The sequence below is a fragment of the Mauremys mutica genome, chromosome 5, assembly GCF_020497125.1.
Source record: "Mauremys mutica isolate MM-2020 ecotype Southern chromosome 5, ASM2049712v1, whole genome shotgun sequence".
In the NCBI taxonomy this organism is placed as follows: Eukaryota; Metazoa; Chordata; order Testudines; family Geoemydidae; genus Mauremys; species Mauremys mutica.
In genome coordinates, this window is record NC_059076.1 from 123,648,671 (window position 1) to 123,676,015 (window position 27,345).

A 27,345-nucleotide genomic window follows, 5' to 3' on the forward strand; every position below is an offset into this window, starting at 1 on the left:
AAATTAAAGTCTCACCTTCATTTTCTGTTGAATGAGAATAGTTGATATTTATGGGGCGTTCTACTGAGCCATAGAAACTGTCTGCATCAGAACCAGAGTCACTACACAAAGAAAAGGAAAAGGATTTTATAGGAAGAGGTGCACTGTTGCCTTAAATGAGATTTAACATTAGCTATTCAGGTTAAGAGCACATTAGCAAGTGCTCGTATTAGAATACTGAAAGCAGCAGAAAAACTGATGTAGTCTCATTTTTCAATTAACAGCCAAATGAATACTTTTCATTTTTAAGGACTTATAAAGTTGACATTTTAAGTTCTCTTTATAAAAGGTTGATTTTTTGTTATGATGTCACAACCTATGTAGTAAGAAAGTCAGACATAGTTAGGAATTACTGTACTTGCTATTGTTTAATGGTAATAAAACAACCAAAAAAAATCATGTTTTGTCATCAGGTGCAAAGAATGGGAAGCAACTTTAGAAACATATGGGCCCAGATGTGTAAAGGTGTTTTGGTTTTTTTTAGATGTTACTGTGCTCAGCATCACAAGGCCAACTGATTTAGGAGCCCAAATCTCATTTTCAAAAAAGATTTAGGACCTTAGGAGTCTAAATCTCCTCAATGGGATTTAAACGCTGAATGCAGCAATGCCTAATAAAAACAAGGGCCTTGCTCTTTACTAAGGAATTTTTGATAAAGTGCAAGAATCAAGAAAGTGACTCTAGAATTAGCAGGTACATACCTTAAATCTGTTACTGTTTCCTTCTTGTCATGGTAATAATCTATTTCACGCCTCAGTGAGACCATCCAGTTCTAAAAGAAACAATTTCATGTAAACTTACTCTATTGCTTTTAGTAAAGAAATGTATAAAGTGTCTGCCCTCTGAAAGGCTGGAGGTGCTAGCAATTATGGCTTGACTGCATAATAACGTTTAGTTACTCACAAGGGTGTAGTAAGGATTTGTTAGTTCCTGTGCTTTGAACATATAAAATATTATAGCAGTCTAAAAATGATGTTACTTACCATTTACTGAACTTTTGGTCTACAGATCTCAAACTGCTACTTAGAAAGCTAGGTAATTTAATATTCCCATTTTATATGGGGAAAGGATTTTACAAAGTCATTTTCCATGTTTATAAAAACTTTTAGTGTTTATTTCTTGAACCAAAAATCAGGATATGAAGACATGAAATGCTGTACCAATATTTGGATTAGTACAATAGTGAGAACTTTTCAAATGAGGCCAAGGAGCTAGGTGCCCAAATCACATTAAGAGAATTAGGCACCCAATTGCTAAATTCCTATGAAAACATTCATTTTCCCCCCCATCTCTTGAAATATATTCTTGGGTCATGGGAAGTTATTCACCTTTCTTTCATCTTCAGAGGAGGCAGAAAAAAACCAGGTCCTGTGCTTCTTGCTAATATGAACTAATTTGAAAGGAAACACGTTGTTTGATGTTGTCTCCTCCGCTGCCCGCATAACCCTGAGAAACAGAACAAGCAACAGCATAAAAAGCCTAGTCAATGCAGTTATTTCTGTTGTGCAGGTAAATGTAGGGTCCTAATGCTCAGCTACAAAATGGCCCTTCAAATCAACTTCGCCAAAAGGCTAAAGATAATCTAATACCCATAGTGCCATCTGCAGTATTTATCTAATGAAAATGGAGGAAAGAGTAGTGCTAATGAAGGATGCTAGCCAAAGAGAAAGGGAGAGATCATTCACTAGCAAAATCACCAAAAAGGATACCTGCTACATTTGTAACAAACGTGTTCATTATAGATTTTTAATTTTGTTATATTAGTGTACCCCAATTTTATATCATGGCAGGAGGCATTTGTGTGGTTGAGCTCCTCATTTCAGGTGTCCTCACAAGGGAAATTCATGACACTGCTTTTCCATGAACATAAAGGAGAACTAATAACAACTTTAGGCCTTATTTTGCCTTTCCACTCATTTTAGTGTAAGACAGTCCTTTTCAAACAACTGATGCTTAATGACATGTGTCATTCAGCTTCTTTGAGGAGCTCGGTTAGATAGAGTTGTTTCTGTTTTTCTCTCCTCACCAGGTAAGACCTTACTCTCAGGTGCACAACTCAGACACACCTCACATGGGAATCACTTACAAATTCACAACATGGGATTTTGGGGAGAGAAAAAGAGGCTTGGGGCTCTCAGTGCTAAGATTTTTGGTAGTCTGAAAAAAATACTTGTATTCACAAAAGCCAAAGGGAACTAGGCTTACGACCACCATCACAGTTCATGGCTCTCATTAGGAATTATTTTTTTTGTTCCCCCACCTCTTTTCAATGCTATTTTCCTTCTAAAGAACACCCTTTCCTAGAGTCTGAACCAGCTGGATTTTGAACCCCGGGGACAGATTTTCAGAAGCACTCTGCTCTCATTTAGGCAGCAAAGTTGAATTTTTTTTTTTTAAATCTGGCCAACGCACAGCAGCTGCCATTGAGGACTGCAGAACACTTTTGCATATCTGGCCATAGATCTTTCTAGATTCCCTGTCTAATTTTAAACTCTAGGCTACAGTTTGCTGACATGCAGTTTGCACAGAAAAGGTTAACAATGCAACAGGAACATGTTCTGTTACTAATAAAAGTCATAAGGAAGTCAGTGTACAAAATACCCACGGTGCTTTAGTACTGGTGTTGCTGAGTCAAGTGACATCACTCTTCCTTCTGAGTCACTTGAACCCAATGCTCCTGTTCTTTTAGACACAGGACTGTTGAACGTGAGATATAAAACCAAGGTCTACTCAAAGACCCAGATCCTCTTTTCAGACGAGCACGTGCAACTCCCATTGATATGAATGAGAGTTGCACACATTTTCTTAGATTGTAAGTTTTTTATTTAATATTTGGGGCAGGGACAGTGTTTACGTCTGGGTTTATACAACACCAAGCACAATATGGCCCTAATTTGGGGGGGGGGTGTAATATAAATATATAAATCAATACATCACCCATGTCAATGACAGTTCCAAGGCTATATTTCACACGAACAGGGTTGTTAACCCTAATATCATGGCCAAATTTCAACTCAGTTAACTTTATTCTGTTTATATAAATTCTCTGTGCACTTTTAATTGGATAAGGTGTTTTCTTCCATTTTCCCTTAAGAGTTGTTTAACACTGCTGTGCACTGTTGAAGAACTGTCACACATTACTAGTACTTTAAGGCTGAAAATCCCCTACAAATAAGTATGAGAATGCGTATGTGGCATTAGAGTGAAGAATCAGTAGAAAAATAATACAATTCCTAGATCTGTAGATTCCAAGGCCAGAAGGGACCATTGTGATAATCCAATCTGACCTCCTGTAAAACACAAGCCATAAAACTTCCCCAAAATAATTCCTATAGCAGATCTTGATTTCAATGGTTGAGACTAACATGGCAATGTACTCCAGATTCTGTATCCAGTTTGGTCTTGTATTGGCAGTAACTATAGTGCTGTTTTTCTAAATCAGTTTTGATTTATTAATGTGACTCATATATACTCTGTACAGATATATCAAATTTTGACAGTACTGTACAGCTTGAAAGAATGTGTCAATTAGATTTGTCATCACTGATTTTAAAAACAAATATTTAATTTACATATCACATACATAGCTAGATGGGTTACAGATTTTTCCATGCATATTCTCTTGTTTATGTTCATATGGGTGGTTTTGTATTGTTTCCTTCATAGCATGCCCTCTATAAGGAGGCAACATTGGCTGGCACTGCTGAATCAGTTAACTCCAAAAGTATTTCTATTATTTTCAGATGATGATTAAGATAATTAGAAAACATGGGGACTGTGATAGCATCTGCCAAAAACAAAAAGGTCACATCTATCAGTGTAAATCAGAAATCAAGTTGATCCTATTTGTTAGCATTTTGACAGTTTCTCTGAATAAATGGTAAAAGGTGAAAGGAATATGATCTTCTAGTAAGGAAAAACATATTACCTATTGGAGCAGAGATCTCACATTGCAATATGGTGTAACACTAACAGCAACAGTGAGAAGTCTGCCTGTACTATGGAGTTAATGTAGGTTTTCCTCCCTGAATTAAACACAGACACAAGCAGTATTACTGTAACCATCTGTAGTGAATATGTATTTATAAGAGCATGTGCCTTTGGCACATAGCCTATGTCTCTAAGGGTATTTATGTTGACACAACAGTTTATTCAGATAACGTAATGCCAACAGTTTGCAGCTTGAAAAGGCAACCCCAAGATCCCTTTCCAAACTGTCTGATTACCATCTTATTTGTATGGAGTGAATGGAATAATCCTTAGTGAAATGTCACTGTGGGTGCATTAAATGTTCTTTAAGGAAACTATAATTAACAAAATCTGCATACCCAGAAAAAGTTACTTTTTCCTGAGTCAGTGTTTCTTGAACTTAAGTAAAAGTCATGCTTTCATCATTAAACAGCGTCTGTGTATAATATAAACATTTTGTACCACTCACCTGTTATAACCATTTAAAGAGAAAGCACCCTGTGGAGATGCAGATGTGCTAGTCTTAAAGTAGTAAATACATCCCTCATGGATAATCACAAATCTCAATGGCCCTTGAAAGAGAAGGTGGGAGGAAAAAAATAAACTCAAAGTGAGTGAATTACTAAGCACTTTCAAACAATTCTGTCCGAATTACATAGTTCTGGCTAGTTTAATAGATCATTATAAAAACATCATCAGTTAACTGAATGACAAGTCACATGATACTGCAGTCAACTCAGAAGCCTATCAGAATGCAGTGTGATGTCAGTTCTTTTCATTTAAGAGACAGCTACTCTGAAAGGGAGTGGGGAGGTACTTCAAAGGATGTAAGGCTGACCTATACCTGCATTTCTCTAGTGGAGGAAAGCGCTAGCATGACATTGCAACCGAAACCACATCCAAGAAACATAACCAAAGGCCAGTAATAACCGATCTCTGAAAAAAGCCACACTTCTAGACTGAAACTAAACTCAAAACATGTTCACACTGACCCCAAAACCAGAATGAAGCCTCCGTTGCCTGTAAATAGTTAGAGAAGTTGGCAATAAAACTGAGTGGTTTAAAAAAAAATCAAATTCCAGTGTTCCTCCCTCCTATATCACAAGCAGCATTTTTTTCATATCTGTTACAATGAAAATATATTTTATGTATTTCCTAGAAAAATTAAGAAAACAAACACACAGCCTTGAATTTCCTACCTTAAAAGGTATGTGGATTCCAGGAGCAATTACGGATATGAAAAAATGTTTACTCTAAATCTTTCGGTTGGGGGCTTGGGGGAGTTCAGAATAATAGATTTCATACATTCCAATCTGGACAAGAAGTTGACTAGAACTTTGTTTTGAAAATAATGGACCAAAATGTTTGAAATAAATGAGGTATTCCAAGTACACTGGAGAGAAAGTAGATTCATTTCTCAATCTTATTTTTTGGAGGCACTGACATCCAAATCCAACAAACTAGAGGGAAGAAACAAATGCACATCCTCACCCCACCCCCCTCTAAAAATTTTAATCTTCCAAAACAAGCAAGCATCATCTTTAGGGTGTTTAATTAATTCAGCAAGATATTACTGTAAAATTAAATCCAATACGAACAAAACACATGAAAGGGGAAGCTTCATTATAAAACACGGTAACACTGCCTGCCTGCCTCTCTCTGTCCACAAATGCAAACATTTAAAGCAATTGGATGCAATCCAGTTAATATCCTCCCCAACTTACATTTTAAGATCTGCAGCTGGGTGCCTCCTTTTTTGTGAAGGTATCCTGACTTAGTAACTCCCCCAGGCATTGTCAGTAGGTTCTGTGCTCCAATTGCCTTCATTGGGACTGGCCAGTGCTGCTCTTCTGTGGCCATTGTTCTGCAATTTAGAATGAAAAATGTGTTTCGCATTATATGTATATTTTGCTTTAAGAAATGAACTTTCAGAAAGGAAGCTTGTTTGGAAAACATGTTTAAGGAAATAACTAACAGTATAGCAGCCAAGTATGTGGCATAAACTAGTGTCTCAGAGATTTCAGGAAGTTTGCAGTGTATAAAAAAAATATGGTGCAGAAAGTCCCTGTTTATTTTTGTACACATCACCGAGGTAATGACAGTGGTCCAGAGAAGATGTTTAACTTCACATTGTAGCAACACATAGTGAAAACATTTCCATGGGGGAAAAAAAAAAAACCACCCAGAGGCCCAAATATAAGTCTTTCAGAGTTATCCACTGTCTTTTGCCTAATATCCTGTTACCTCCAGTAATAATGTATATAGCCTTGCTGCCGGAAGGGTTAAGATCTACCCCCAATATACAAAGAAGTGACACTGTGATTCAAATACGGAGTGCACCTCACTTCTTATTTATCATAGTTCTTTATACTGTTATAAACCAGAGCATGTATTACATAACATTGATTTTAGTGTCACATGCAATAAAGTGAGGATATAATCAAACTCAAATTCACCCTCCCTCGACGTTTCATTTAATGGCAGCATACGTTAATTATTGCTGCCATGCTGCACTGAGTATCCTAGCAATTACAGCTCTTTCTGCTCTTCCTTCTTATACAGTTTACAGGCTACAGAGTATTAGTTCCTTAATAACTAGTTTTATCAGCCTGGTTATAATCACAAAGAGACCCTTCTTTCTTCAACTGGCAATAAAAGGCATTGTGCAGGGCTTGGATAAATCCCTTAATTATCTAGTACTGAGAACACCCTCCATGAACTGAATAGAAACTTTGACCTTCACATACAATGCTGTATTATTCCCAAGGCTTGAACAGAGGACCTCAAATGGAGAGAGCAGGGCTCATGAACTGCTGAAGTTCCTCAGCTATTATTAGTTGATTTCAAGCTGTTTGTGACTTGAACAGATGTTGGACTCGGAGCAGAAAGAACTAAAAATGTAAAGGATCCTGTTTACTACATCTTTTCCACAAAAAAATGCTAACACTGTCAGTCTATAACCTAGGAACCTGCTTCCCACATATATAATTTCACTAATTAAACTCCCTTCAGCCTAACCTGGTGACTCAAAGTACCCATTGTGAAAAGAGTAAGGAGTCTGTTTTTGCTGAATGATTCATTGCAGTAGTACAGTACATGCTTCTTTTTTCCCACCGCATGTACAGTGGGTACTTTTTTCTTTCCATACTAATTTTCTGATCAAACCGAGCCACTAAGAATTTGATCCATGTTTCATAAAATCATAATTATTCTGAAACAAGAGAGGAACCAGTGTTTGAGGTAACAGCAGTGACTCTGAAACCATAGGCGTGAGCTGCACCACAAGTAATTAGTACCCTACTAGCTTCCTTGTCAAAAGAGAGCAAGGTTCTCAGGCACTCTGAATGGAACCAACTATCTTACCAGCTCTTGTCCCCACCCATGGCCACCTGGCTATATTTTAGGTATTTATGGAGGTATCTAACCTCAGTAATGAACTCTTCCCCAGGGAACTCCCCCAATCACTCATTTATTCCATCCACTCAGTATCTCTGTATTCCTAATAGTCTCCCTCATTACGCGGTTCCCTCTCTGTTCTAATTCTATCCCAGCCTTAAACTCCCCAATCTACTCAGCTCGCTGTTCCCAGAATCCCTTCCTCTTACTCAGAAGGTCACCAGTCCATGCTGCTCCACTTGTTCTCTCTCTGACCTTTCCTCCCTGTACTTCCACAGAGGCCCCATCTCCCATGCATATGTCCTGCTTTCTTTGAGGCAGTGATGTATTAACTTATGTGCCAAAGCCTGTGGCAGCCCCCAGTGGTGAAGCAAGGCGCACACAAATGTCACACAGAATACTACATTGTGGATTTGATTTGACCAGGTCACATTCACCATAACCCACTCTCCCCACTGAGTGACACCACCTTATGTTGCCTTGAAAAATGGTCATTAAAAAGTTACCAGAGCAGGATCCAACCTACTTGCCAGCTCCCCGCTGTGCTGACAATGATGGCGGAAAAGCCAGTAATATTTTACTTCTCCCTCAAGAGCAATTAAACTTGCCCTGGATGAGAACATTTTTACAAAGTATTATGCATTTGTGCATACTTGCATTGTCTGTCTGCTAAATTCAGTGCTAGTTTCCTAAGCAGCCTAGGGCTCAGGAATGGAGGTTAGTTTTTGCCCTCTATTTTTAGGAAGGGTTTGAGAGATGGAGGGCTGGGGGTTGCCATGTTTTTAGTCTCAAACCCAAGACAACAGATGGAGCCATGATGGATTAACTCTAACACCACCATTAGCCCTCTATCTATAGGCTCCACTAGTACAACAGGAACTCCCACAGTTGCCCCAAATACTTTCCCACTCTCACTGAAATAGTTCCTCTTCTGCACATATGTTATCAGCTCCACCTTCCACTGAAGCCTCTCCCCCACCCATTACCCAGTTCACTGGTCCCTCATCATGAGAGGACTTGTCCCACTGCACTCTTAGAGATCTTTGATAAAAGCTATGTGTTAATGAGCCAGAGATGCACTATGCACAGAAGTTATTCCTGCAAACTGAAATCAAAACTGTGTCAAATGTTTTTGTCCATACCACAGAAGCTGAAAAACAGGCATGGGAAAGTGAACTCATTTTTCAGTTGGCTGTAGAAACCCAAATGTTGCAACACTCTAGTGTCATCATGGGAGTGATTTCCTTAAAATGAAGGGTGTGAAGGGGAAATCCGGAACTGACTTTTTTTTTTTTAAATGACAAACATGTCGGTCAAAATATACATTGAAATCATCTGAAGTCAAACTGATGAAATTTCCTGAGATTTGGTTATGTTTAAAAAAAAAGATTAAGTAAAAATGGAATCTTTCTATTTAACAGGATAGTGTCTGTTCTCTGTTACACTAATGTAACTGGAATAAACTCACTGACTTTAATGAAAGTCTCACCAATGTAACTGACCAATTTAAAGCCCCACATATATCTTCAGATCACACCTGCTTACTTTATTGGGGGGGGAGGAACTACATTTTTCTAATACTACTCTTGATAATACCACTGAGCCAAAAATATCTATGAAAAAGAGAGCACTAGATTCTATTCTGCCTCAGATTTCATGGACACAACTGTCAGAAAAATTCTGATTGCAGGATCTTTATTACTGCAGATACAGAAGAGACAAAGAACAGATTGATTTTCAAATCCCAGCTGGAGTTGGCAGTTATTGCAGTAAGTCATTGTATGATTTATAATCTGAGCACATTAAACTCTCAGATCACTAATAGACAAGGAATGCCACCTCATTTTTTAGATTATGGTTACACGTCTAAATACCTGAGACAGCAGGCCAAGACAAGAAACTCTGAGCCAGGTTCTGATCTGAGGTGCGCTTAGAGTGACCAGATGTTCCAATTTTATAGGGACAGTCCCGATTTCTGGGTCTTTTTCTTATATAGGCTCCTATTACCCCTCACCCCCCTCCCAATTTTTTACACTTGCTGTCTGGTCACCTTAGGTGCGCTGCTAGTGCAGATGCTCTAAGCTGACAGGAGACAGTTCTCCTGTCAACTTAATTACTCCAGCCCTCACGAGCGGCGGTAGCTATGTTGGCGGGAGAAGCTCTCTCACCAACATAGCGCTGTCCACACCGGTGCTTAGATTGGTGTAACTTACGTTGCTCAGGAAGGTGGCTTATTTGCACCCAATAGACATCACTTACACTGATGTAAGCTGCAGTGTGTACCTGGCCTCCGTTACAGTGGTGTAAGGACAAAGTCTCTCCAATAAAGTCAATGGAACTACTCCAGCTGTACACCAAGTATAACCAGGATAAGAATAGGGCCTCTTGCTGAGGCTACTCAGAGAATTTTCCCCAGCTCATTCTGAGAGTTCCTTGTAACAGCAACAAGTGTTTGTTTTTAAGAAACAGATGAATTTTTTTGCCTAATTTTCATCACTCTCACCAAGCCAAGAAAACAACCCACCCTGCTCCCCTCCCCACTGAAAATGAAAACAGAGTGGCCACTGAACACACCTCCTTCCCCAACTGAAGTAGTACTGAGACTGATCCAAAGACAATCAAAGCACACCAGGAAGGGCCTTGTCCCTGTCCTACTTGGCTCCTCAGGGACTTTCCAGGACAATCCCATTTCATCTAGGAAGAATGTGCGCTCTATAGTATGCTGGGGAAGAACACAGGAACAGTAATTTTTAGGACTGCCTTCAATACTGAAGAGTTTTCTTTGAAACACAGCACAGTGTGGTCACATTACTCTCCAGCATACCCCACAGCCTAGTTATACTCTACCTAGAGCAAGTACTTAACACATGCGGAGGGTTTCTTCTTTTGCAAGACGCCAATTAGAAATAGAGTTTGCAATGTTTTTAGTAAATGAACTGAGTATTAATGTATCAGAGGGGTAGCCGTGTTAGTCTGTATCCACGAAAACAATAAGGAGTCCAGTGGCACCTTTAAAGACTAACAAATTTATTTGAGCATAAGCTTTCGTGGGAAAAAAACCCCACTTCTTCAGATGCATGGAGTGAAAATTACAGATGCAGGCATAAATATATTGACACATGAAGAGAAGAGTTACCTTACAAGTGGAGAACCAGTGTTAACAAGGCCAATTCAGTCAGGGTGGATGTGGTCCACTCCCAATAACTGATGATGAGATGTCAATACCAAGACAAGGAAAATTGCTTTTGTAGTGAGCCAGCCACTCCCAGTCCCTATTCAAGCCCAAATTAATGTTGTTAAATTTGCAAATTTATTGTAGCTCTGCAGTTTCTCTTTGAAGTCTGTTTTTTACTTTTTTTTGTTGAAGGATGGCTACTTTTAAATCTGTTACTGAATGTCCAAGGAGAGTGAAGTGTTCTCCTACTGGCTTTTGTATGTTACCATTCCTGATATCTGATTTGTGTCCATTTATTCTTTTATGTAGAGACTGTCTGGTTTGGCCAATGTACATGGCAGAAGGGCATTGCTGGCACATGATGGCATATATCACATTAGTAGATGTGCAGGTGAATGAGCCCCTGATAGTGTAGCTCATGTGGTTGGGTCCTCTGATGGTGCTGCTAGAGTAGATATAGGGACAGAATAAGCAACGGGGTTTGTTCCTGGGTTAGTATTTCTGTGGTGTGGTGTGTAGTTGCTGGTAAGTATTTGCTTCAGGTTGGGGAGCTGTCTGTAAGCAAGGACAGCCTGCCTCCCAAGGTCTGTGAGAGTCAGGGATCGTTTTCCAGGACAGGTTCTAGATAGGTTGTTAATGGGTTAGGTTAATCTGAGTCTCTATCACAGGTAATTTGAACATAGCTGCAGTTGCTGTGATGGATTACTTGAGAAGTTATTTGGACAAAAAAGTATTGCTACAGTGTGTTTGTGCCAACACATGTGAAGCCATAACAGCATACATGAGAGGCAAGGTGACTGAGGTAAATCTTCTATTGGACCAACTTCTGTTGGAGAGAGAGACAAGCTTTCAAGCTTAGGGTGACCAGATGTCCCAATTTCATAGGGACAGTCCTGATTTTTGGGTCTTTTTCTTATATAGGCTCCTATTACCCCCCACCCCCATCCCAATTTGTCACACTTGCCGTCTGGTCCCCCTATTCAAGCTACACAGAGCTGTTCTTTAGGCTTGGGGAAAGTACTCAGAGTATCACAGCTAAATACAAGATGGAACCGATTGTTTAGCATAAGTAGGTAGAATACGTGCTAAGAGGCCATTCCAGTTAAAGTGGCCCATTAACACCTCTCAGTCACCAGCCAAAAGGGGTGTTAACACATCACAGATTACTGTAGTAAACCATAAATCCAGTTATTTTTAGTGTCTAGTAAAATTATGTATTTAAGTTCCCAGGCACATTTTTGATGGTGTTGTGCAGGTTTCCTTTGCGGAAAGGTCAGACATGGAGTGATTTTATAAAAAAGCGTTCACCCATGGGTGATACGGTTGTTTTGTCTTTTATCATTTTTCTGTGCAAGTTCATTCAAGATTGTCTGGTTTCACTCACCTAGTTGTCATTGGGGCATTTAGTGCACTGGATGGGCACACTACACACAGTGAGAGGTATACCTTGGACTGATGGATCTTGAAGGGTGTGTTGGGCGGGGGGGATTAATCAATCATAGTAGCAGTGAAGATATGTTTACAGGTTTTGCATCTGTTATGGTAGGGTCTGGTACCACTTTGAGTGGTGGGTTGCAGGATTCAGGCCTAAAAACCATGTTACTTTTATCTCTGAGCTTTCACCAACCAAAGATTATATTGGATGTTTTAGCTTTCCATGATACTCTTTACACCCTGTGTTAAACACTGGGGATCAATTTGGTCAGCAAATGAAAAACGGCCTCTCAAATTTACAGCACAAAACATTAAATCTGAGTTCAGTTTCTCAGAAGTGTCTCAGCAGACACTATGTTTGAGAATTTTAAGAAGTGCCATAATATTACACGTACTGTAGCATTTCATCTAAGTCCCACCTTGACAATACACCCATGAAAAGTGAGATCTCAGTTGGGAAGCTTTTGAACGTACAAATAATAGACCAAAAGGAATACTGCAGTAAATAAAGATAGAGGGAAAGACAATTGAGATTTCCATCTTTCACAGGTGGCCTAGTCAAGAGTGAGACAACACTATACACACAGCCAGGCTGCCAAGAGCACTGTTACTGAGGAAAGAAGAAAACCAGCATATTCTCAGCATGTCAGAACAAAACTCTACCATTTCAGCTTAACCTAGCCACACGTTTACTTTCTGTTCCTAAAACTGGATTTTCTAATCTTGCAGAGACCTCAGGTGCTCTTCCACTAGATAAATCCATTTCAGACTGAAACTTCTAATAAAAATCTGATACGCAACATAATTTAATTTTCTCAAGTTAATCCTTTTCCTGCCTCCATTTTCAACAACGGTTCTGTCAAAAAGTATAATTACCAATACTGTCAACGCTGTGGAAGTCCAGTCAGTATTATAGGAAGAGAGAGACTAGGGACTGAATCCCACTGCAAAGCATTCAATTATGAACATGTTTAATGTGCACATACTGTCTTGACTGGCTTTTAATTTCAGGAAAGTGCTTTCCTTCCCCATTCCCCCTGACCCGTTTTTTTTTAAATGAAGACTGATTCATTCTTAATCCACATAGAAGAGTCAAGAACAAAAGAGAATTCTTTTCAGGATATAATATCTTATTAGTTTACTCTTTATGTAGGTAAGAGGAAAAGACCATTAACAAACCACAAACTCATACTAACCTGATGACAAGATCTGACTGGCACACAGGTTTCTTACTGAACGTGGCACCGAACGAGCGTTTCCTTTGTACAGATGAAGCCATTAGCCATTTATAATCCGCCTCAGGTAAGGAAGTCAGCATATCTCCCCCTAGTGTGCACCTATTGATTAAATATCTTTGTGACAGTTGCTGCTGCAGCTTCACGTTTCATATTAAATTAAAAAAAAAAGAGGAGGAAAAAAACCCTGCCCGACTCTTCCACACAGTGCAGTATGGTCAAATGAGACGCCTCAGCAATGAGTTGCTTCCTTTTTTGTTGGCTGTGTGGGTCTCTGTGTGTGCTGCTTCCTGTTTCCAGGAGTCATTGGGCAGCATTATCTCTATCACAGATTTCCTGATTCGCCAGAGAGGTAGTAAAATGAAACTTACAAAAAATCTCAACCTGTGGCAGGCAGCTAGCCAAAAAGGGAGAGAATTTTCCATTACAGCTGGTTTGGTACTTTTTTCATGGGAAAATGGAGGATTAAAAAGAGGAAGGGTTTTTTTGGGGGGAGGGGGGGTCGGTGATTGTATGCTTGAGTTTACACTCTAGTGAAAGCCTGGTTCAGAATGATTGCTTAGCGCTTATGAACAGAAGCAAATGTTTCAGATGTTGGGGGTTTATAATAGCGGAACGGATTAAATATTTATCTCTAATGTTCCCCAAAGCAACCTGAGGCTGACCCTCTTCTTTCAACCAAAGGAACTACAGACAGCCGCCTTGTTAAATACTCACAAAACCGATGCAGAAAGTTCACCCTCTATGATAGTAGGAGTATCTTAAATACTGCCAGCATGCTTCACCTTATACAAAGCATAGAGGAAGACAAAACCCTTCCCCAAGGAGCTTATAATGTAAAGGCAAAATTCTATAATTTAAGGGCCATCAGCTCATGAGGATGATATATAAAATACCACTATTTTATACTGTTATAGCCCCTTTAACTGCGGGTATTAAATTATAAAGATGCAAAAAATTCACATGCCCCACTGATGTCAGTGGGAATTAACCAGGCTGAATTAAGCACCACCACAGGTCAGAAAGCACACTTAAGCCACATAATACAATAGCTGACTAGCACGGTTCAGAGTGGTGAGGACAAGAAGTTTTTTAAAGAGGGATATGCTGTGTACTGCATACTTCACCTGTTTTGGTGGATCAGAACCAACGGGTTTCAAGGAAGATGTGTGTTTTAAGAACATACGAGTCCATGTCCCAAAAGGGGAGGGGAGAGGTTCCAAGCACAAGGAATGATATGGAAAAAGGAAAACGCTACAAATAGTATGGTTAGGTGCATGGCTTAAGGAGAACAAAGGCTGTAGGAAAAGGAGGAAATAATCTAGGTTGAGATACTGATAGGGGTGGTGTTGGGTAGGAAAGCAGTTCTCAGTCTTTTCCATACCAGGATACCACCTGAAGTCCTTCTTCCACCTTGCCTGGACCCCTCCCCTCACTTAGTAATAAGGAATAGGTAAGGGTGGCTGAAAGTATTGGACACCTCTACACAATCCCAAGGTTGAGTACCACTGGGGCAGAGCCCTGAAGGTGAGTTATTAATGTCTCTAGACTTAATCACAAAGGTTAACAAAACCTCACAGTGGGAGCAGTGTTCCCTCTAATTTTTTATGTCCATGTGTGGAATGACTTTTGTTATATGCACCAATATGGAGGTGATGTGTGACACATCACCTTCATGTTGGTGCACATAAAATTTGTGTTGTGGGGGTGGGGCCGAGGGGTTCAGATTGTGGGGTGTGGGAGGGGGCTCAAAGGTGGGGCAGAGGGTTGGGGAGTGGGGGGATGAGGGCTCTGGGTGAGGGTGTGGGAGGGGGCTCAGGGCTTAGGCATAAGGGGAGGTGAAGGCTCTGGGGTGGGGACAGGGATGAGAGGTTTGGAGTGCAGGAGGGGGCTCAGGGCTGGGCAGAGGGTTGGGGTGCGGGGGGTGAGGGCTCAGAGCTGGGACAGAGGGTTGGGGTACAGGCTGCCCCGGGTCTGTGGTGGGGAGAGAGGACTCCCCTCCAAGCCCTCTTACTGCAGCTTCTCTCCGACTTTGGTAGCTCCGGTGGGCCCAGGCCCAGGGAGGGGATCCTCTCCCATGGCCACAACATGTCTGGGGCAAGTCCCCGCTGGGGCTGGCGGAGAGGGGTGCATTTCCCCACCACTGCAGGTCCACACTTTGGTAGGTGGGGAGGGGTGCCTCTCCCTGCTGCGGCAGGTCTGTGCTAGGGCTGGTGGGGAGGGGCGCCTCTCCCCGCCACAGCCCTGAGCCCCTACGCGAGGCTTAATAGGCAGCTGCGCGACCCATATGGCCGCACAGCTTAGAGAGAATTTAGAGTGGGAGGTAGGTAAGTGTAACATTATCCAGGGTACAATCTGGACTGATGAACAGCTGCGTCCCCTCAGTTCTACAACCTGGGGTGCCTTTTACACTGCTTCACTGTGAGAGTTACCACTCCTGGTCTGCTCACATACAACCTCCAGCAAGTAAGTTACTCCCATTTATATTATATGAGTGCTATAGCCAGCCACTTATGAATTACACTGCAGAGAGACACCAGCAAATTACCAGAAATGTACATCTTGTACTGCCCAGCTCTCTCCAGGACAATACAAGCTCACATAACGCCCTTCATTTTATTAATAGAAAATGATTATGCACAAATCCTGTTATCCCAAATGGAGTTCCCCAAGCACCTGAATCCAAATATACTGATTTGTAGTTAATAAACTTGTTTTACTGCTTTATCTAAAAGATAGATTTTAAGTAGGGCTGTCTATTAATCACAGTTAACTCACACAATTAACTCAAAACAATTAATCACAATTAATCAGTTTTAATCTCACAGTTAAACAATAGAATACCAATTGAAATTCGTTAAATATTTTGGATATTTTTCTATATTTCATATATATTGTATTCTGCATTGTAATTGAAATCAAAGTGTATGTTGTTTTTTATTACAAATATTTACACTGTAAAAATAAAAGAAATAGTATTTTTCAATTCACCTCATACAAGTACTAACTGCAATCTCTTTGTCATGAAAGTACAACTTACAAATGTAGAATTATGTACAAAAAATAACTGCACTCAAAAACAAAACAATGTAAAACTTCAGAGCCTACAAGTCCACTCAGTCCTACTTCTTGTTCAGCCAATCTCCAAGACAAACAAATTTGTTTACATGTACAGGAGAAAATGCTGCCCTCTTCTTATTCATCAGCAAGCGATAACAGGCATTTGCATGGCACTTTTGCAGCTGCCATTGCAAGGTATTTACATGCCAGATATGCTGAACATTTTTCATATGCCCCTTCATACTTCGGCCACCATTCCAGAAGACATGCTTCCATGATGATGACGCGTGTTAAATAATGTGTGAATTAAATTTGTGACTGAACTCCTTGAGGGAGAATTGTATGTCCCCTGCTCTGTTTTACCCGCATTCTACCATATATTTCATTTTATAGCGTCTCGGATGATGACCCAGCATGTTGTTCATTTTAAAGAACGCTTTCACTGCAGATTTGACAAAACACAAAGGTACCAATGTGAGATTTCGAAAAATAGCTACAACACTCGACCCAAGATTTAAGAATCTGACGTGTCTTCCAAAATCTGAGAGGGACGAGGTGTGGAGCATACTTTCAGAAGTCTTAAAAGAGCAACGCTCCGATGCGGAAAATACAGAACTCAAACCACCAAAAAAGAAAATCAGCCTTCTGCTAGTGGCATCTGACTCAGATAATGAAAATGAGCAAGCGTGGGTCCACACTGCTTTGGACTGTTACCGAGCAGAACCCATCAGCATGTCCCCTGGAATGGTGGTTGAAGCATGAAGGGATATATGAATCTTTAGTGCATCTGGCACATAAGTATCTTGGGACGCCAGCTACAACAGTGTCATGAGAAGACCTGTTCTCACTTTCAGGTGACACTGTAATCAAGAAGCGGCAGCATTATCTCTTGCAAATGTAAACTAACTTGTTTGTCTGAGTGACTGGCTGAACAAGAAGTAGGACTGAGTGGACTTATAGACTAAAAGTTTACATTGTTCTATTTTTTTTGTACTTAATTCTACATTTGTAAATTCAACATTCATGATAAAGAGATTGCACTACAATACTTGTATTAGGTGAACTGAAAACTACGAGTTCTTTTTTTTTTTTACAGTGCAAATATTTGTAATAAAAATAAATATAAAGTGAGCACTTTACACTTTGTATTCTGTGTTGTAATTAAATCAATATATTTGCAAATGTAGAAAACATCCAAAAATATTTAAATAAATGGTATTCTATTGTTTAACAGTGCAATTAATCACTATTAATTTTTTAATCGCGTGGTTAATCACAATTAATTTTTTTTAATCACTTGACAGCCCTAATTTTAAGTGATAACAGGTAATGAGGCATAAAAGTCAGAATTGGTTACAAGAAAATAAAATGCAACTAATACCTAAATTAACAAGGTAAGTGAATTTAAAGGTAAGTTCTGTCTCACTACATGTTACAGCAGTCTTACTGACTGAATTCCTTTCAGTCAGGATCTCTCCCCAACTCCAAAGCTGTTTCCTTTGTTCTTCAGATGTGGTGGATGCCATGGGAGGAATGATTTGGGGTACCCCCTCTCTCATCTTATGGCTTTCTTTTCATCAAGAATCATCTCCAGCTGAGGTTCAGGAGACAGAAAGTCTGTGTGGTTGGGAACCTGCAGCTGTTTCTTTGCCAAGATGTAGATTACTCACATCCTCTTTCCTGCCAAAGAATGGGCACTTAAACAGGTGATGGTCCATTTGATTTTGCTAACACCAACCTGAGGCACTGGCTAGCCTTTTGTCTCTGGGGAACTGGTTTGTGGCTGCTTCTCCCATACTTGGAACATGTCTAGTAATAACGTACAGATGAATCCTATAACTTTACACACAATGTTGCCACACATTTTACTAAGTACAATAATGATCAGCAAATTATGATTTTTTCATATACCACCTCACAAGGCATACTTTGTACAAAAGTTATCATAGTCTTTTAAAACGGGTGTACATAAGGGTACAGACTGTCACAGTAAGTAACCCTATTTTACAGATCAGGTTCCTGAGGGAGAGGTTATTTGCTCAAAACTACATCGGGAGTCAGTAACATAGATAAGACTAAAGCACTGCAGTTCCTGAGTAGTAATCACTTGCTCTAACCACTATACTGCACTATATTACTCTACATACAATACAAGGTAGATCCCAGTTTAAACCTCCTTCAAACAACAGTATGATAAAGCTAAGGGCAGAATCTCCATGTCTCTCCAACATCTCACCAATTCCAAATCAGAGTGGATATAAACAGGCTGGATTATTTAAAATAACCAATTTAAATTATGATTTAAATCAGCTAGTAGGAAATCTTGATTTAAACTATCAGTTTTAATCATGTATTGCATTTGTACATTTTAGTTATTTTTCTAAAGAGGTTATTCTTATCGGTTGGTGACCATTAAAACATTTGATTTGCAACAAAATATAGTCTTTACACTAAATTTGGTCCTTCTTTTTGCTGACTAGGAGGATACACTATAGCAAGTGTAGCCAAACTGTAGCTCGTGAGCCACATTCGGCTCTTTTACAGTTAAAGTGCGGCTCCCGGAACCCCCATGTGCACACACCCCCTCAATCTCCAGCTACAAGACTGGAGCTCAAGGCTTCTGACCTGCAGCAGGGTGGTGGGACTAGGGGCTTCTGCCCTGAAGGGAGGGAGGGTCTAACAGCTTTAGCCCGGTGGGGGGGAGGGGAAAGAAGGGGGCATTCGAGCAGATGCCCTGACAGCAGGTGTCCCACAGGGTAGGTTGTGCGTGTCTTGTGGCTCTCAAACTTCTGAAGAGTATTGTATGCAACTCGGAGGGTCAGTAAATTTGGTCACTCCTGCACTATAACTAACTATACACAATTAAGCAATTATAGAGCTTAACTTAGGGTACATCTACACTACTCACCGGATCGGCGGGTAGTGATCGATCTATCGGGGATTGATTTATTGCGTGTAGTGTAGACGCGATAAATCGATCCCCGATTGCTCTCCTGTCGACTGCTGAACTCCAGCAGTATGAGAGGCAGAAGCAAATTAGACGGGGGAGCCGCGGCCGTCAATCTAGTCCTGCGAGAACGCGAAGTAATTTTAATTCGATCTAAGATGCGTCGACTTCAGCTACACTATTCTCGTAGCTGAAGTTGTGTATCTTAGATCGATCCCCCCCAATGTAGACCAGGCCTCATATTTTTTATTATGTTAGCAAATGGTGCATAATGCATTCTATATTTATTAGGGTGGTGAGTACTTTTTTACTTGCTATTTGCACCAAGCACTATTTACTTTGAATTTGAATTTCCTTTAAAAATGCACAGAAACAGTATTTTAAATTTTATTATTAAATAAAACCACCTTAAAAATGCCGGCTATATGTGCTTTGATAAACAACGGATTTATTTAAAAAGGAAGTATTACCTGTAGTTAGTGAATAGAACCAATTTTTTCTGGTCATAATGTCTTTCAGGATTTTAGAAATAGTAAATCCTGTCACAACTAGATTTTATTCATTGCTTGGAAGAGGAAAACAAGCTTTCCTGCTTTTTCAGTTCCCAGTCGGTTTCTTAACTTTGAATGAACTAATCATTGAAATTAACCACACCTCTACCCCAATATAATGCGACCCAATATAACATGAATTCGGACATAACGCGGTAAAGCAGTGCTCCGGGTGGGCGGGGCTGCGCACTCCGGCGGATCAATGCAAGTTCGATATAACACGGTTTCACCTATAACGTGGTAAGATTTTTTTGGCTCTCGAGGACAGCGTTATATCAGGATAGAGGTGTAATTGAATAAATTGAAATAAAGAAAATATTCACTGTGCACCTGCAGAAGAGGCTACCACTGACAAAAGCTGGTTTCGCACTTCACCACACTCTGGTTCCAGGTACTTCGATAGTGACTTCCACCAGTACAGGAGTTCGACTTTCTTTAAAACTTAGCAGCAAATATGGGCTGCTTAACATTTTGTGTATTTAATTTAAATGATTTTAATAGATAGTAAGCTTAGGCCTTAACATAAGTAGTCAATTTCAAATTTAATTTTAAATAAGTTTATTTTTTAAAAATAAATTTGGATTTAAATAAAATACAATTTAAATTTTTTTTAAAACCCAAAAGTTGTTTTAAAAAATCAATTTTTATCAACCTTAGATGTAAGTGACTTCCTCTTTACTCCCAAGTTCTCTGCATCACCATCGATATATCACCACCAGGCTCCTTTAACCCAGGATCAACACTTCCGTGCCACACTTCTCCATCCCCTTTCTCTGCAGCCCACATCCAAGCTTCTACCAAACCCTGTCATTTAATTCTCTTCAGTGGTTTTCAAACTGTGTGTCGCGACCTAGTACTGGGTTGTGGAATATAAGACACTGGGTTGCGGCAGCTCTGGTCAGCACCTCCACTAGGCCATTAAAAATCCCATCGGCGGTGCTGCCCGGCTAAGGCAACTAGTTCTCTATCTGTTCTGACACTGCGCTGCACCCCCGGAAGCGGCCAGCAGCAGGTCCGGCTCCTAGGTGTGTGTGTTGGGAGGGGCCCACAAGGCTCCAGGCACTGCCCCCGCCCCAAGCACCGGATCTACAGTCCCATTCGCCGGGAACCGGCCAATGTGAGCTGGGGGGGGCAGTGCCTGCAGGCGGGAGCTGCACAGAGCCACTTGCATGCCTCTGTCCAGGAGCCAGACCTGCTGTTGGCCGCTTCCAGGGCGCAGTGCGGTCTGCAGCGCCAGGACAGGCGGGAAGCCTGCTTTTGGCACCCAGGCTGCGTCGCTGACCAGGAGCCACCAGAGGTAAGCCCATGCCCCAATCCCCTGTCCCAGCCCTGAGCCCCCCCCAACCCAGAGCCCCCCTCGTGCACCCCAAACACCTCATCCCTAGCCCCGTCCCAGGGCCCTGACCCCATCCCACACCCCAAACCCCTGCCCCAGCCCTGAGCCATTCCCACACCTCAAACCCCTCATCCCCAGCTCCGTTGGGTCATGGGCATCAACAATTTTCTTCAACTAGGTTGCCAGAAAAAAGGTTTGAAAATCACTGCTCTACAATTTTATTTTATTCTATTTTTTTTTAAGTCCCTTCCTTTCCTCCTCTTAGGGAGAAGTGTGTGAGCTTCTCTCAGTTTACTCCTGCCTTTGCTACTACAACATGCTGGTCTCCGGTATCCACATTCCCACCTCAATCCCCATTCATTTATCCAGAACATATTCCTTTAGCAACTACTTGGTTCACATTATTTCTCTCTTTGAATTCCCCACCAGCCTCCTTCCACACTCAAGGCAGACACAGACACATATTGCAAAAGGATTTCTCATTTCAAATTCCAAGATCCTCTTTGGATTTTTCTTGGTGATTTTCAATTCTGTGGAGCTACTCATAGGGGGGGGAAAGTGCAGTCAAAACCGAAACTGTTTCCTGCAGAAGGCGTTGGGGTTAGCGTGAGGAACTAGATAAGAATGCTTACACAGTTCCTGATTCTGGAGGAGAAGATGCAGTTTGAACGTGTGTCATTTCCCAGCACAGGAATGATCAGAATCATCGTACCTTTTAGAACCATAAATGGGAAGGCTGATAAAAGTTGATTTTAGCCCACGAAAGCTTATGCCCAAATAAATCTGTTAGTAAGGTGCTACTCCTCGTTCTCTTTGTTGATACAGACTAACATGGCTACCACTCTGAAACCTTCCTGAAATAGATTAACAAGGGAAAATTCAAACTTGGCAACTTTAAGAATGTAGCAGTACCCCAGGGAAACAGACGGGGAGTACTTTTACATACATCCTTCTGCACAAAGAGTGAAATTCACCCCCACAAAGAAGGCCAGCACAAGGTCTACCCCAGTGGTCCCCAACCTTTTCTGTGGGGCGGGCGCTGGATGACTAGCCGCCGAGGACCGTGGCCGCCGGACAAGCAGCCGCCGAAATGCCGCCGTGAAGCGGCAACGTCAAGAGGCGTCGCCGCCAAAACGCCGCCATCAGCGGGATTTCGGCAGTAGCGCTTCTTGACGTTGCCACTTCTCAGCGGCATTTGGGTGGCTGCTTGTCCGGCGGCCAATAGGTGGGTGCACGTGGATGCTCCGGCGGGCGCCATGGTGCCCACGGGCACCGCGTTGGGGACCCCTAATTTACACACTGTTAAGACTCAGTTCTTCAGTGTAGGACTCCAGGGGCTCATAGGCTTCATGCTGACTCTGCACAGGGGAGAATTTCATCCAGAAGGATTAACTAAAATTTTACCCCTTTAGTACTTCAAGATTTCAATCAGGGAATTAGACCGCAGACAGAATATCACAAACCAAGTGGCATCTGAATTTCATGGCAGCAGAAATGTGGAATTTGGTTTTGAGTCTGATGGGGTGATAGTTATCTAATTGAGATATCTAATCAGATCCTTCCCTGATTCTTCTGAGTTCCTCACTCTCTACCTGTCCCAGTCAAAACCCATTCTTCCTCTACCTCAGGTGCATGCAAACAAGAGCAATGAGATATACATCCCTAACACTGTGCTGCCCTTGCTGGTGTTAGTTCTCTAGTCCAGACGCAGCACCGTGCTGAGCGGGCTCTGCAGTGCTGCAAGCAGTTTCCTCTTGCTGACCAATTTACAGGAAGCACCGAGTGTGGCCGAGTGCAGACCTACGCAGCCCTGCAACAGGTCACGCAGGCGAATGAACAAAGCAGCAAGAAATGAAAATACCTCTTATTTTTTTAAGTGCTAATTTCTCCAGGCCCCAGGAAAAAGTCAGCTGCCTGAATTAATACTGTAGAGTATCTTTAATAACCATGCTACGTGTCTGTACTGACATTACATGAGAGAGAGAGAATAAAACAAGAGACTAAATTCCCTCTTTCTATAAGTCTGCTGGCTTTGGTGAGCTTACATCAGGACTGGATCTGTCCCAGTAATTTACAGTATGACACCAGTGAAACCTAAAAGTGATCTGAAACTTGTACATTCCCAGAATTCCAAGCCTTAAAATGGAGTTTGGCCATTTCAGTCACGGTAAACAGTAGAAAGCACATCATAATCATGTATCAGAGGGGTAGCCATGTTAGTCTGGTTCTGTAGAAGCAGCAAAGAATCCTGTGGCACCTTATAGACTAACAGACGTTTTGCAGCATGAGCTTTCGTGGGTGAATACCCACTTCTTCAATGCACGCTGCAAGTGCAGTTCCTATTCCATCCAATGGGATTTGCTCACATGAATTCCACTTGTGCACTTTATTTGTTCAGATTTACTTCTATTTAGCCCCATCAGCATTTTCTAGACACTTTGCAGAGTGAAAATCATATCAACAATTAAAAATAGAAAATAAGGTCTCTCGCAAAACCTTCCCCAACCCAAATGAGCTCCAGTCCCTTCACTCAAAACAAAGCCCCAATCCGTCATTCCCCCACTCCCCTCAGCCAGAAAAAAAGCCTGAGGAAACCCGTCAGTCTTGTAGAGGATGCAGCAACAGCAACTTTGAAGATATTTTACTTCAATTTAAAAAAGTCAGGTCTATCTCCCCCTCTACCTGAGCTATGAACAAATTTCAGACTAGTGTGTGATTGGAACCTCTGAGAAGCAGGCCAGCACTAACTAGCTTTAGACATGACCATGCCGCAGATGAAGATTCATGTGTCAAGTGAAAAAGGAAGAAAACTAATTTTAATTGAGTTTGACTGATTCACAGATCAACCTTGCCCAATTTACATCAAAGCTCTTCACAAATAAATTTATCTTCACAATAAGAGAAATAGAAGTATCACAGCACAGTAACTTGGCAGACCACCACTGCACTCTAACAGGTTGTCATGCATCAGTGGGATCTGGGCAAGCATTTAAGAGCTTGTATACATGGGAAAGCTAACCTGTAATAACATAATAACCAGTATAACTCCTTGTGTAGGCACTTTTATTCAATTGTAAGACTAGTGGATTTTTTTTTTTTGGTTTATCGTATGTCACGTTGGAAGGGGTTTAAGCTAAAAAAACCCCACTCTTATACCACAATAAGAGTATCCACACAGGGAGTCATACCAGGAAAACTATAGCAATTTAACTATATTGGTATAATTATACCAGTAAAATGTTCCCATGTAGATAAGTCCTTAAAAAAAGCAGACTCTTCAGAAAGTTTGATTCCCTCCCTCCCCAAATCCTCAGTGTACGATATTTGTTTCTAAGACCCCAGAAAAACCGTATCTATATTCCAACACTGCTTTTAGGAAAAATAATCCTGGGACATACATCTGCTGTTGGGAGTCTATCTTCATCATGTTAGGGAGCACAGTGAGCAGCAAGTGTCTCTCACAGTGCTCCGTTATAAAGCCCAAGTAACCAATTGGAGAATAAGAGACAAGAATCACTATGTAGAATTATATACAGTCAGGAACATTCCTCTACCTAAGAGAGGCTTTAGTTTCATTACAAGATCTTTAGTTCACTGGCAACAAGTTCTTTAACTTGAGACCCTTAATTCTAAGGCAAAGAAGTTCTTACCCCAAAGATTTTAGCCCCTCATCTTAAAGCATCATTTCCTTACAATCGTGAGGCCCCCTTAGCTAATCGAAATTTCCATCTGTTCCCATTCACAAGTGTCTGACCCTAGGTTACCCCCTGTAACTACTTCTGTTATACATACCTGCTTATAAACATGGCTGTTAACTAAAGGGCTAGTTGAAATCATTATGAAGTGATTTTAGGGTACCAAATACATTTAGCAAATAAAGACATTTAAAATTATGTAGATAAATGGAGTTGCAGCTTGCAGCCACCAATGCCCTATTTCTCTTCAGCCCACAGACAGCGAGTGCACTGCAGACAGCTGCAATGGGAGTTTCCTCAAACACTTTTTTTTTTTTGGCTAGAGCTCTCAGCACTGACTGTAACATGCTATAACTGAAGCAATTCTACTAGTAGGCTAGCCTGCAATGAACTGTTTACAATTATAGGTTGTGGGTAACGCAGATGATCTCATCTATGAACTGCGCTTAGACCATACAATTAATTCTGCTTAAATCTGAAACAGTATTTAAGCCAACAGCTGTTAAGCTGTCAGCTTTAATAAACAGAACAGTTTGAGAGGGGTAGCCTTGTTAGTCTGTATCCACAAAAACAACAAGGAGTCCCATGGCACCTTAAAGACTAACAGTTTTATTTGGGCATAAGCTTTCATAGGAAAGTGGGGTTTTTTACCCACGAAAGCTTATGCCCAAATAAATCTGTTAGTCTTTAAGGTGCCACTGGACTCCTCGTAGTTTTTGCAGAACAGTGTGAGAGATCTGAACTGAAAATTTGAAAATAAATGGGCTTTGAAGATCCATTATTACTTCAGGCGTTCCAAAGTTTAAAAGCAACAGATATGGAGCTGAGTGAGCAGGAAAAGCAATTATACTGGTTTTTGCTTTGAGACTGACATCTTAGCTAATACTTTTATTTGTATAAGTCTGCAACATATACAAAAATTCTAGCTTGCCTTGCTGCTTATGGACAACTGAGTAGCAAGCAGCTGAAACTCCCTTCTTGTTATTGAGACTCTAGTCTGTCTATTCTATCAATAAAACAGAGAATTTACCTGGCTTTTAGTGTCAATTTTACTAACTATATAAAAACAAAAAACAAAACAAAAAAATGACCATGCGAATTTTACACAAAGATTCAGAAAATGCAGAAATGATGGTTCTAAAATCAACAATAGCTCAGCTGCACTCCACATCCCTCATATTTTAGGACCTATTGCTTGTCATAAAATCTATTTAAGCAGGAAAAAAGGAACCCCAGTTAATACAAGTGTGCAGTGAGGTAGAGTTGCTGTGGGAACCTATTTTATGTATTTCCTAATGGAAAGATTTTTTTTATATGTTTAAGGAAATCTTGGAATTTGCAGATTATCAGAGTGCAACAAAAATTGTGAAGAAATCGAAACACTCTGGGATCCATGCATACTTTTGTGTTTACTATTTTCTGGCTGTTCCTGATGCTAAGGCATTTTGGAAGCAGGAAGCATGTGCACTTCCCTCGTTGAAAACCTCTCTAGTACAAACTTCGAGCACCTCTGCAGCGGTAGCCCTGGGTCTGTTAAGGAGAACGTGCAGGACATAGAAACAGGGTTTCATTAGTTTCTATTTTAAGAAAATCTGGGATGTTGGAGTTGTGTCTATTGTTTGTTCAAAAACATAATAAATAACTGAGTAGAAAAGATACTGAATAAAAATCATTTAAAAGAAGATCCCTAGAGTACCATTTAAAGAAAAAAAATAAAGCCTATCAATAACAACATCTTTTCAAATATCTACCAGCAAACAGATGCAATGAGAAAGTTTATAAATACTGCAGAGTCCTGTGGCACCTTATAGACTAACAGACGTACTGGAGCATGAGCATCCGACAAAGTGGGTATTCACCCACAAAAGCTCATGCTCCAATACGTCTGTTAGTCTATAAGGTGCCACCGGACTCTTTGCTGCTTTTACAGATCCAGACTAACACGGCTACCCCTCTGATACTTTATAAATACTGTTATTGTTCCAAACAACAACTATTTAACTACATACTAAATAAACCTAGTGAGCCACTTTCTCCTTCCCCCATCCTCACTAGAAAGCATATAATCCTGTCACCGATACACAGGAGGTGGAGATTAGCCCCTCTCCTGGTAGATACTGGTACTCCTTTATTTTTCAAGTTTTACCTCTGCAGGCAGATTGTTGCACCCAGCACCAAGGAGGAAGCTCAACTTCTGTCAGACCCTGGGAGAGAAAATGAAACAAATATTTTTTTAATTCTGCTTACAAAAAATATCAACAAGGGTAGTCTTCCATTGTAAATGTACTGTTGCACAGCATTAGACTGTGTTGCTCTCTGAACAGAGATGCAAAGCTACAGTATAGAAATTAGACTTCATATTTGGAAACTTTAACTAGGAACAGGTGACTTAAAAAATAAACCATTATCTACTTCTGCATGTTATTTTCTATATTACAGTACTGCCTACACAGGGCCCCAATTGTGCTAGGCAATGTGCAGGCATATTAGGGAAGGGGACTACCAGTT

General features: G+C 40.8%; 1 protein-coding gene and 1 long non-coding RNA gene across 10 annotated transcripts in view; one reads left to right on the forward strand and one right to left on the reverse strand.

Annotated features, from left to right (window-relative positions):
• Nucleotides 1-27,345, forward strand: part of LOC123371709 — a 56,925-nt gene that overhangs the window by 21,127 nt on the left and 8,453 nt on the right. For 2 of the 5 annotated variants that reach the window (XR_006579914.1, XR_006579915.1), the window contains exons 5-7: nucleotides 9,112-9,173; nucleotides 13,167-13,315; nucleotides 17,819-18,014. This is a non-coding gene — a long non-coding RNA (uncharacterized LOC123371709). Of the gene's footprint in view, nucleotides 1-9,111; nucleotides 9,174-12,562; nucleotides 12,717-13,166; nucleotides 13,316-17,818; nucleotides 18,015-27,345 lie in introns of those variants that run through there. The other 3 variants (XR_006579917.1, XR_006579916.1, XR_006579918.1) reach the window with 3 other exon arrangements.
• SH3BP2 (SH3 domain binding protein 2) overlaps nucleotides 1-27,345 on the reverse strand; it is a 64,705-nt gene that overhangs the window by 10,767 nt on the left and 26,593 nt on the right. For 2 of the 5 annotated variants that reach the window (XM_045019522.1, XM_045019523.1), the window contains exons 2-7: nucleotides 26,984-27,041; nucleotides 5,733-5,872; nucleotides 4,478-4,580; nucleotides 1,368-1,485; nucleotides 741-811; nucleotides 16-101 (exon numbers count right to left, since the gene is read on the reverse strand). In XM_045019522.1, the coding sequence (XP_044875457.1) occupies nucleotides 16-101; nucleotides 741-811; nucleotides 1,368-1,485; nucleotides 4,478-4,580; nucleotides 5,733-5,868 (514 nt within the window). In that variant the 5' untranslated portion in view covers nucleotides 5,869-5,872; nucleotides 26,984-27,041. Of the gene's footprint in view, nucleotides 1-15; nucleotides 102-740; nucleotides 812-1,367; nucleotides 1,486-4,477; nucleotides 4,581-5,732; nucleotides 5,873-13,209; nucleotides 13,319-26,983; nucleotides 27,042-27,345 lie in introns of those variants that run through there. The other 3 variants (XM_045019524.1, XM_045019525.1, XM_045019521.1) reach the window with 2 other exon arrangements.